Consider the following 12,167-nt stretch of genomic DNA (forward strand, 5'->3'; position numbering starts at 1 on the left):
GGTGGTTCTTTTGCAAGGGAAAGGTAATTGTCATTTTGCACATTTTATGATAGGGAATTGCAGCAGATCAATGGCTGGCTGAATGAAAGCATTGCCTACCCACCAGCACTGCTGAAATCAGTGTAGGAGGGGATACTTCATGTTTACTTGAGACTGAGAACTTGTCAAAGCCCTTGCAATAGTTCTTTAACATAGATATAATTCGAGGAATCACCTCAAGACTGATGCACTTCTTAAAAAAAAATAAAATAAATCTAGAAAGGAAATTCACTTCCCTTCTTGGATACATAGAATTGTTTTGAAAATGACAAAATATGAAAATAAAATAAAATGAAAAAAAATGAAAATAAAAGGAATCAATTGGGGGAAAAACAATAAATAAATAAATAAATAAATAAATGTTTGATGAGAGTGAATGCATTTTCAGCAAGGGTCCGGATTTGAAAGACTTTAATCTTAGTTATCTGAAAACTCAGGCCAACCCCCATATTCACAAGAATCTCCATATGTAAATCTATGAGAAATACTTGAAACAAACATTTTAGAGCTCTCGTTCCCCTGGATTGACTCCCGATTGGGAAGATGAACTCTTCCAAGAAGAGTGTCTCCTGGGGATATTGAACTTCCTTTCTCAGCTCAGTCACTTTTTACTGTCCATTCTCTGAAGGACTTCAGCAGGTTGGAAGGAGTGTGAATGTGGTGTGCAATCTCAGGACTGCAGCAGGAGGCTTGTGGTTGAAGCAGAGGTGTCCCATTGTCCTTATGGTGGCTCTGGGGGAGCCTGGGTGCTGTGCTAACGAGCCAACCTGCCTTGTGTGCAGTGTGGGTTAAGCACACAGCTGCATATGTATAAGGCTGAATGTTATTCCTCACTAGAAACGATGGGGTGACTCCTGTATAAATACTTGGGGAAAATACTTTGGGATGAAAGGCTGTACTTAATGATCAGATATTATTAAAATGTCAGGTGGCTCCAGGGATTGAAGAACTGTCTCCCTGTGGAGCTCATATGAAATATGATGTCAAAAAACTTTTGTGGTTTGCTGAGTGGGTGGCCAAATGGTTTTTACCATTGTGTCTCTTTGACATTGTCTCATTGAATCCTCTCTTCTCCTCCCTCTGATGATGGGTATTTACTCCAAAAAAAAAAGCCAAATTACGATGACACTCTGACACTTTCAATCAGGGACAAGGGAGTTGGTGTAACTTCTTTCTGCACATTAACAAAGGGGATATTTGTGAAAGCCCTGATCTGCTTCAGGTAGCACAGTCTGTATCAGAATACACTGGTCTGCTGTAGCAGTTTGCTCCCTATAGGGTTAGATCATGTCTGAAACTGTAGAGACTGTGATTCTGCCAGCAGAGAGATCACCACTGTACTAATGAAACCGAATTGCCATCCTCTAACATATCAAATCAGGGCTGGGGTAGCGAAGGTGGAACTCAGGGGGCATTTATCTATCAGTATGTGAGAACTTCTGATGGCTGAGCAGGGTCTTGGATAACATGGTCCTCACAGCCAGTTAAACTCCTGTTATTTTTCAGCCCTCATGGTATTGAATTCACAAGGTGATCATTCCTCATTCTTGCCATGGTAAGTAGGAAAGCTGCTGATCTGCGAATGGTCATAGCTGCTTGAATTTATCATACTCTATGTGCCTTAAATTGAAGGAAATGAGAGGAAATGAGTGATGGAAGGGCTACAAATAAGCGCCTGGAATGGAAAAAAATGAGCAGGGACAAGAGAGAGACATAGCCACTCCTCACCCTCTGGTCCTGGCCCCATCATGACAGAAGAACCTGCATACAGGGAGTAATTCGGGTCCCTAATGCCTGGGAATAGTTTACACCTCCTTTACACCTCCCTCCAGTCAGGATACCTGAGTCCTTGCACCATCCCACAACATAGCACACTCATGATCAGAAACTAAATCTCCCTCCCCTCAGGGGGCTATCCTCATTCCTGTGCTGCAGTTATTCTTGGTTGCTCTCTTCAGACAATTAACTGCATTTGTTGAATGAATTAGTTGACTGAATGCAATCTTGCAAAGGGGAGCAGTTGTGACAGTGTGGCTGAAGAGTACAGGTAGACCATTCTGTCTTAAGAAGAGGAAATGCAGCTTTTAACCTTCTTAGGTGGAGGACAGAAAAACGAAATACAACTTTTGGCATCCTCTGCAGGGGATGTAGCCTCCATAGCATAGAAAGGTTGCTGACACCCTTCCTACCCTCCTTTAATTCACCCAGCTGTCATTGCTTCATATTTTGCAGTGCCCACGCATTCCCGTGTGCTCCAGAAATGCCTACTGCAAGGACAGAGGGTCCCAGCAGAGCTGAGGCAGCTACTTACTGACCCATCTCAGCTTGCTGAAGCTGAGGTCCACAGCATACAAACCCCAGGCATCTGGAAAGCTCAGATAGAAAACAAATGCACACAATTTCCTGTCATACGCAACCTCTTCACTAAGGTTTTTTGGCCTGTAACTGTAGGACCAGAGAGCTCTTAGCCATATCGAGTACATTTTTCATCTCAAGTCCATGCTGTGCGAATAGCAAGCCTTTTGAAAAGTGGGCTAACTGGGAGACAATCATTGTACTCATGAAGTGAAGCAAAAGCATCAGCAACGACTTTCTTGGGATCTTCATCAATAAAGGTGACCAACTTTTGTCCCATAGTCCTGAATTGCTGAGACAATCCAAGCAGGCCTTGCTCTCTTCTAGCTGCCTCTCCTCCGCCTGTGTTTAAGGACCCTTTTCATCTCACCAGGCTCAATGTGAGGCAATCACACAGGAGGTGCCCCATCCCATGGCTGATGTGTACTAACACATATATTGACACGGGACATTCACAGCAGGTGCCCTTGGGTGCCTACATTAAAACTCTGCACACTGAAGCACAAGGACTGAACTCTAATGAGTTTGGTGGAATTACAGACTTCTCCAAAAATTGAAGGGGGTTAGATTTCTAAATCCTTGCCCAGCTGATAGCAAATCTGAGCCTTACTTAAGAGCAGTCTTGCCTTGGAGAAAGATCATCAGTGATTAACCCATTATATGTGAAAAGAGAAGACTAGGGTGTACTTAGAAATAACATCACTTCCAGTGTAGCACAAAGTGAGCAATTTAGTAAAATGGTTGAAACATTTCACCCCAGATATACTCCTCCTCAGAGTCAAGGATTGTCTGGTAATTGCTTGAAAAGCAGATACAGGGGGGGAAATTAAAGGAAGAATCAACATCAAAACTAAGATGCTTGGTTGAACTTGAGAAATGCTCTGATAATAGCTTCAAGCATTCAAAAGGAAAAATGCATCCCTACTTAATATTATTGATTCGATGTCTGGAGACAAAACCACAGAATATTGTGTCCAAGTTGCTGGAGATGCTAACTGGAGGGAGGCAGAAGAATGAGGTCAAAGTCATTACTTTGTTCAAGCAGTGAAACTCAAGCTGGAAAAAATGCTGTTAAAAAAGCGTGTGGTGAGATCAGTTTTGCCCTCTGAAATATATCTGTTGTGTTATGGCCTGGTGATAACAAGGTAACTCTGAAAACCTTTTGGTGAAATGCTGGCTTATTAAATCTGATGGGTATTTAATTTATGACTTCAACAGAATCAGGATTTTACAATGCCACTGCAATTTGGACATTCAAAATGTCCAAAACAAGACCCATCTCTTGTTTTGGTCTGAAGCAAGAGGGCTGGTACTCTTGACTACCATTTTATGGCACTTTTACAAAGGGTAGGAGTTATTAACAGGAGCTATTCTCCATCTAAGGAAGCCAGGTGGCTGTCAAGGGAGAAAGACAAATTCATGGAAAAATAATCATGGGGTACTTCTAAAATTAGGCTCATGTTCAAAAATCTCCCCTTCACCACTAAGAATAGCGGGATACCATGGAGGTTAATCTTCCCACCCCCAAAATAAGGATATATTCACCAAAGCTATGCATTATGTATTCTGGACTCAGCAGTGAGCAAAGGAGGTCTTCAGTCAAAACACAGCACTACCATTTACAGAAGAGGCTCCACGGAAAGCCAATGAACTCACAGAAAAAGTGGAGGAATAAATTATGTTTACAGAGTGAACCGCAAAACATGAGATTAGTATTTTGAATTTCCAAAATGTTCTCTACTTGAACACATCTCCAAAGCAAGATTTATTTATTTATTTTTTCACACTGTGACTAATCAGGTCTCAGGAGTATGGGCACATCCTGGAAGAGGATTATATCTGAAATTGTAATTGTACATTGGCCATTATTTTCTCTTCACTTAAGACAGATGCGTGAATTAAACAGAATTATATTCAGCAACAAAGAGAAAATTAAAGGGGGTAGAAATTAGAAGAAAGAAGCAATCTTTTAGCAATCTTTTCCTAACTGCAAGGCTGAAGAGAATGAACGCTTGGTGACAACACCTCTGGCAGCGCTGGGTGCTGAAGTCTCTGTTAGCACTCGGGCTCCATGTACCACCCGAGCCTGGCATCTGGCCTTCCCTATAGGGTCTAGCTAGGAAATGTCAACAGCTGTAAAATATTACCACATGTACCTGGCAAGTCACTTGTAAAACACCCTTCTGACTGTTTATAGAGCTTTGTAAGATGGTTTTGCTTTCTAGAAATAAATGCTGTACCTGCATGTACCTGCAAGATGCTAAAATTTCTTGGTTTCACCCTCCAGGTTTGTGTGTGAACTGCATGGCAGGGAGGGTAACATTGCCATTCCTCCAGTCTCTTAATTAACTGCGCTCAATTCTCCTGACAAAAGCAAGAGAAAAAGTCAAGAGTTGTATGTTTTACAAATGGGGAGCATTTCAGGAGGGATATTTTTATGTTTCCAAAGGTATCCAGCTCCTTGCTTCTCTTTCAGGATGGTCTGAAATAATTGAAACCTAGAAAAAAATGTCAGGATAGTTCTAAGTATATATTTTCATCTATATCTGCTTTTGCCAGGGAAAAAAAATATTTCAAGGCTTTGTTTTAAGAAACAACATATTTTTAATGTAAATTACAATGCAGACCAGTGCAATCAGCAGAAAGCTTCTGGACTGTAGGAGATAATCTTTTAAGACTACAATAGGAACTCTCTTGATGTGCACACAACATGCCTCAAGAATCCTACTGTCATTTTTAGGACCCCAATTTTCTGCAGAGTAAATAATCTAAATATTCTACAGTGTGGAGATTAGATTGTGTTCCATGTATAGGCATATGTTGCCATTTTTCCTCACCAACACCTCCCACTATTGCTGTTCATGTAAAGGTATTTCATTTGCTGAATTCAACCTGTCAACTGTAACAAATATGCCCTAATCCCATTATATGCATCACAGTTCACTAACAGCCACATAGGAGCCACCGAGCCTTTTTCTCTTTGATCATCCCAGATTTACACACTGGCCAAGGGCAAGAGCTATGAAGTCTGCTGAGAATAGATGTGGAGAGACAACCTGCAAGGCACAACACCTGAGCTCTACATGTTCAGTATGAAGGACACTTGTTTAAAAGGTGCCTCAACTTCCACATTACAAAGTTCACTACTGTAGCAAATGTTTTAACAGCTATTCTTTTCCTTTAGTTCTTCATTTCTATTTGTGCTGCTGTGCCTTCTCAGACCTCTTAGTGGCATAACTGTTGAACACATACATGGCTGTAACTGTTACTCAGTAATTGCAGCTGTCTATTTTCCCTCTTCACCGTTAATTTAGATATTGACTTCTTTTCTTATTAGTCTAATATTGCATTGAAGAAGAGCTCACGGAAAAGAGGGGCAAAAAATAGTTTTATCCTCTGGAAAGCTCAGGCATTTGAACAACTACAATTAAAAACTAGAATAAAATATTACATTTTGAAAAATTTACAATTAACCAAAGATTCTGAAATATTTTATTTCAGATTCTGGAAATGATCTACTGAAACAACTTCTTTAGGCAATTGAAATATTTTATTTTAATGTTATTTAAACCTGTATATTATATAACAATAAAGCTTCCAGGCTCTTCTGCTTTATCCTGTTTTGTATGAGTCAGAAAGATAAAAGTTGAAGCATTTTGGAAATTTTCCTTTAAAACATTTTGATCCTGCAAAACATTGTTTCATCCACATTTTTTGGAGAGAAAGCAAGCTGCTTTTGGAAAGTTTCTAAATCTTAAGTTTCTATATTCCCTTAGGAAACTTGGAACCAGCTGTTGTGCAGGCAAAAGTTTTTAAGTAGCAAATGTGAGCATTTCAAGATCATCGGTGGATTAATGTTTTTATTTGGGTTTGCAAACAGAATCTTTCAAAGGGGCAATGAGATGCTGTGCAGACAGACTGCAATTGCAGATTTGTTGGAGCTATCAGACAATATTGAATGTCTCCTGTCCAAATGCTGAGAGCTATGAGGTCCTATCGACTTCGCTGCGGAAACGGACCACAATGAATGAGATTCAGGGACGGATTAAAAAGAAAGGACATTTCCTTATCACAAAGCAGTTCACAAAATTTGAGAGTTCCATTCAGGTTGAAAATAAAACTGCTTTCCTGTCTGTGTCATTAGATAACATATTGACAAAAACAGCTTTAAAATATATTAGTGTTCAGGCTGTTGCTGGCTCTTTTAGCTGGGTTGAAGATATCATGTATAATCAGTTTTAATTTTCGTATGTTTATGACAAAACACAAAGCTGCACGGTTTGCATTACAAACATAGCAGGAAAATTTTTCTTTATTTCCTTTCCCCTTATCCAAATTGCTGTTTTGACTGCAATCATTAAGGGAATAATAGAAGCATTTTTTGGCAGTAGGATTTAAAAAACACGACCTTAACAAGTCCTTTAACAATTTTGGACAAAATAATGACTCAATTAATTAATTTAGTCCTTTCTGTGCAAATTAACTGTTTCCAAATTATACACATACATGAATCACCTCACTCAGAACTGAATTATGGCCAGACTTGCTCAGCTGCAAGGTGGCAGCCACGGAGACAACAATACAACTTTGTAGGTTGAGTAATCCTGGACAGGACACTAAGGCAAAGCATTTCTCTTGCAGTCGTTTCCATGGTATCTTTAACACCCACATACAGCAACTAGGACATTGGTTGTGAAAGTCTCATCCAAATAAATCCGACAAAGTAAATTGCACGGAACTCAATTTATCTACCTTGAAATGAAGTTTGCTGGGATTTGAACCTGTGGCTTCAGGAAAAAACAGCCACTTCAAACCTGATGTGCAAATCATTCAGCCATTCTATCAGGTTTAAGACATAAATAGAAAATTTTGAAACCATAAGCATGCATATATATCTCTAAATCTGTGCATATATAGCTGTACCTACATTTGCCTGAGATTCATCATGCCCATTGATTTCTGCTAATTCCTTGGCGCTTTTTAACTGCAAAGAGTAAACAAAAAACAAAAACAAAACAGAACAAAACAAGCACATTACTTGAGTATTTCACACAGTTATCTTGGATTTATTTGAAGGAGCATTTTATAAGGCTTCCAATGAGAAAAACAGATGGAGCATATAATTCTAATGAGTTTTTGCTCAAACCATTTTGAAACCAACATACTTAAGGCTTGATAGGTTGGTAAAAAAAAAAAAAAAAGAAAAGAAAATAATAAGACAGGGTCATTATTTTTTAAATAATAAGAAAGTAGTTTCAGGGCATAAAAAGTGTGCAGAATTGGCTCTCAAGAATAATAAATGATTTAATTTCCCCTTCTTCTTGCTATTAATTTAAACTTTACAATATTTTCAAGTTGCCACTAGCTAAACAGTGTTTTGCTAATGATTACTTTTGAATGATATATTTTGAGCTTTCTAAGATGCCACAGTGCTACTGTATGTTTCCTTCCTGAGGAAGCATCTAAATAACTGATATGGCTCTTGGGTATGATGGAAAAGGAGGTGAAGAGACGAACAGCTCTTTTACTTAACCACTGGCAGGAAGGACCGATGAGATGCTGCCAATTTCAAATATATGATCTGAACCAAAACATTTTTTCCTCCTGATTTAGCTTTTTTGGGGAAATCCAGGATTACACAGTGGATTCTAAAAGTCTTTCCAGAGAGATTTAAGGAGTGTCCTAGCTCATGTCTCAAGCCACAGTGAAATACGCCGTTGTTCATCCTGTGATTGAACAAACAAGGAAAGGAGGGGACACCACAGCTCTCCTGAGCCTGTAAACCATGCAGGTTTGTACATTTAGTGGAAGAACTCAAAACCATTTAATCTTTATGTACACTTCTGAAAAGTGATGTGTTTACTGTAACCTAATTCAAAGTAGATATTTGGGGATGGTGGAGATAGGAAACAATCAACAGAACTTTTCTCTATATTCCTTGGTCTCTATCTGTTTTTGCCAAAGAAGCTGGGATCCATTTAACAACTGATGATACAACTGTGACACTGAATGACAACAGTCCTAAAATCCAGGTGAATACGGATGTTATTATGTTTTGATTGGGTGTCTGGCACAGAAGCCTTGTCTGACTACCACTGTTGGATGACTGGTCAGATTACCTCTATCATTTTTTTGCTGTGCAGCAGCAACAGCTAAACTGCCTGTGAATCAGTTCTTGGTTTCTCACCATTGCCAATCTGACAATTAAGGTAAGTGGGCCATGATCTCTGTATACCTCATGATGCAGGCCTGTGTGAGCCACTAAAGAGGTCCTGAAAGAGGGAAGGGGGCAACAGTCCCTGAGAAAGCGGTACAAAGGACAGCTGGGGACTGCAAACTCATCAGGTGTCCTGGTTCAATTCACTGACACTCATCTTTCAATGCCCTTGAAAAGCCTGCAACTCATACTAAAAACAGTGTGATGCATTTCCAATGAATGCTGCATGTTTTCCTTCCACTGAAATACAACCATCCTGTGAAAACATCTCGCTGTGAGGATGCTGGTAAGAACGAGACAAGAAGGCTACTTCCAGCCAAGAAAAGTTAGGTATTTCTGCACTGCGCTGTGAGCCATTTCCTGATTCTGCCAATTTTTCATTTTAAATATTCACCTCATGTGGGCTGTCCCGTTGAGTTCAGCTGAATTACTCATCTGAATATGAGGTTAGGAGTGTGCTCAGGTATATAAAACTGTTCTGCATGCTACGTCCATGTCCTGAGCGCTTTGGGAGTGCTGTTCATTACTTACCTTTCTACTTCCCTTTTTCAGGTGGATAAAGTGCCATCACCCCTTGGTGGCTGCTGGCTTCTTGGGCAATGCTCCACGTGCCTTTTGCTGGTGACATGCAGCTCTCCCATCCACCTCATGCATGTTTGATGGGAGAATGGGCTCAGCTTCCAGCCTACGTTGGTCTGCCAGACTTTCTTCCCACCACTGATTCCCACCATCACCTCCCCAGCACTGCTGCACTGGTGGAGGTAGTGTTAATGCAACTAGTGCAGGAAGGATGCTTGAGCCTTTTTCTCTCTTTTATGTCCTGCAGTGCCCTGAAGAGGATGTCAGAGCTCAGGCAAGAAGCTGCTAGCATCCACATGTACACTAAAACCACTGCAGCAGGAGGTGGAGGTAAACCAGTGGAGATAATTGGAGAAAACTTATGGGTAGAACATATGCTGCTGGATTCCCACAGGCTAAAGGGTTAAAGTCCCCTTTTTCCAATATTGTTTGTTTGCTTGTTTAATTGGAATTTAATTTATACTCTTCTCTCACAGCCTAAATCATGAAATGTTGGAATAGAAACCTTGGAAAATCATACAATATTGGAAAAACAGGACTTGCCTTACCCCCGAGGCAGGCTCCTTTGCAGGTTGGTGGTGAGACTGATGTTACCAGCAGGAAGCATACTGAGGCTACACACTGAACTAGTGCCAGTAACAACCAAGGGACTGCCTGAAAGGAACGGAGAAGAGTTAAGGAGCTGGAAGGCTCTCATACATCTCATGCCATGGTGGGGTCAGGTCAGGCATAAATCAGTGGGCTCAAAGTCCTCTGACAACTGGAGCTGGTGGCTGTGGACAAGATCTGATCCAGAAGCCTTTTTTCTACCATCCTGTAACATGGTGAACAAGCAAACAGGATCTCTCCCAGCAGGATATACAGGATGAAAAGGCAGATTTTAGCAAATATATCACCAAAAAAAAATTGCAATAAAGACGGGAGCCCAGCACTGTTTATTTTTTAAAGAAATGTTCATATTTACTTGACTCTGCCATATGATTTTCAATACCCATGGTTGGAAAAACACACAGATGAGCTGTGGTCCTTGTAAAGGAAAGCTGTGAGCCTTGGCAAGTGGGGGTCATTACTGCTAGGGGCTTTGCTGTTCTGGAAAATTTTGGAAATGGTTCAGGATTGTTGGAGAAGCACACTGGTTGTGCAGCTCTCTTTAGGAATTCTGGCTACTTACAGCTTTAGCTCTAGGCATGTTTCAGTTAATGCTCAAGACAAATGCAGATCCATTGTGCCCTTCTTCCAGCTACTGTTTTCGTCTGTCTGCCTAGCATGAGTGCACATTTGATTTGCAATTAGTAGGAGTCTGCAGAGATTCGGAAGTCACCCCTGTGGTCCCTATTGAGGCCTCATATTGTGAGATATTCCTATATGTTTTTGCAGAATTTAATTGCTACCAAGATATAAAATAACACCACGCAATTTCATTATTTTTTTTGACTATTCTATGATGCTATACTTTGAATGCCATGTGAAAATGTAAAAGAGATGCAGTTAACTCAAGAGATCTAGTAGTTTCTGTGTTTATAAATATGCTGTTACCTAATCCACTCTTCCTCATGGCATTTTGTGTAATGCAGTCCTGCATCAGTTCTCATTTAGAAGGTTTTCTTTGTAGCCATAAGTGCTAAGAACATATAGCATTTACTTTTCCCATTACGCATATTAAATGTTTAAATCTGTTTGCAGACATATTCAGACATACATGCTGAAAACTCTTGAACATAAGAGCTATCATCATTTTGAATCTCTGCCATCAAAGCAGTTCAGAACCTGCAGTCTTTAAGCTACAGATACTAACCAACTCGCTAAATATTTTAGCTCAAAGTTTATATATAAAGGACAAAAATACGTCTCACAACAGAGACTGTGCCTATGCAGCACAGGTGGGGATTTGAAATTTCAGTGTGTCCAAGCCATGTGGTTTATACACAACGCATGTATTTGCGCACACTGTGCTTGCACACAGTGTGCACTGCTTCATTTCCAGATTTACAGATCTAGCTCCAGATTTCCTTTTTTTGCTGCGTAACTATCCATCTTACCTTGCTTATAAAACAGTACTATCAAATACACTTCTCAGTGTCATAGAACACCTTAGTATCAAAGAAGGCTAACATTAAAGAATCAGATTTACAGTTGTTTGCTTTTCACTGCTTAAATAAGTGCATTGGTGAACTACTATTTTTAATGCCATCATGATAATCTTTTTTGTATACTCGTACCTTCACATATAACACAGGAGATGGCAAGCTCTTTTTCTTCAATACTAGTCTTAAAAGAAAGAGGTTGTTGTTGTTGTTGTTGTTGCTTCCAATATGTTTGCTTTTCAGGCATATTTAACTTCCCCCCATTTTTTTTTTTATTTATTCAGAGAGATGACACATTTCCCTGATATCTATGTAGAATGAGTGGAAATGTTACTTCAGATGTGAAATTCACTACTGCATAGTGTAAAATAAGGGTCCACTTTCACTGTTTTCTTAAACTGTTAGCCCCAGCTGCATGCACAAATGCTAATCAGAGCAGACACATGGACTATATAATGTTATGTCTTGCTCACAACACAGTCAGTGGTCAGAATCCTATGCATTTTGTAGGCAAATCCATGCATCCTCCATCCCCTTAGCATAGCTAAGACAGCACTTTTCTCCCATGAGAAGCACTCACCTGTTCCTGAAGGACTTTAAGCATCGCTTGTGTGTGTGTTTGTTCTTCCTTGGCTTGCTCCAGCTCGGATTTTTTGTTATTTAATTCTTCCTGTATGCTCAGCAATTGCTGTACAAACAAAAGAACGTTGTGGTTAGCACAGTCTGGATCAAAATCGGTTTTAAACACTCAGTTTGATAAATCTTCATTTCAAACAATGCTTTGCAGCCTGCTCCTACATTTATTATTGTTGCATAGTCTGCCGTGTCTAAATGGACCAGAGGTAAATTATTTTCATCTGCATCTCCTTCTGCAGCAGTGCTCCACAAGTAAT

At 40.0% G+C, this 12,167-nt stretch overlaps 1 protein-coding gene across 9 annotated transcripts in view; it reads right to left on the bottom strand.

The window, feature by feature from the left end:
* ENOX1 (ecto-NOX disulfide-thiol exchanger 1) overlaps positions 1 to 12,167 on the bottom strand; it is a 365,243-nt gene that overhangs the window by 13,493 nt on the left and 339,583 nt on the right. For 8 of the 9 annotated variants that reach the window (XM_040541548.1, XM_040541497.1, XM_040541524.1 and 5 more), the window contains 2 exons: positions 11,855 to 11,962; positions 7,322 to 7,378 (listed from right to left, as the gene is read on the bottom strand). In XM_040541548.1, coding sequence (XP_040397482.1) covers positions 7,322 to 7,378; positions 11,855 to 11,962 — 165 coding nt within the window. The remainder of the gene's footprint in view (positions 1 to 7,321; positions 7,379 to 11,854; positions 11,963 to 12,167) is intronic. The other variant, XM_040541556.1, reaches the window with a different exon arrangement.

The sequence above is a fragment of the Cygnus olor genome, chromosome 1 (genome assembly GCF_009769625.2).
Source record: "Cygnus olor isolate bCygOlo1 chromosome 1, bCygOlo1.pri.v2, whole genome shotgun sequence".
Taxonomy (NCBI): Eukaryota; Metazoa; Chordata; class Aves; order Anseriformes; family Anatidae; genus Cygnus; species Cygnus olor.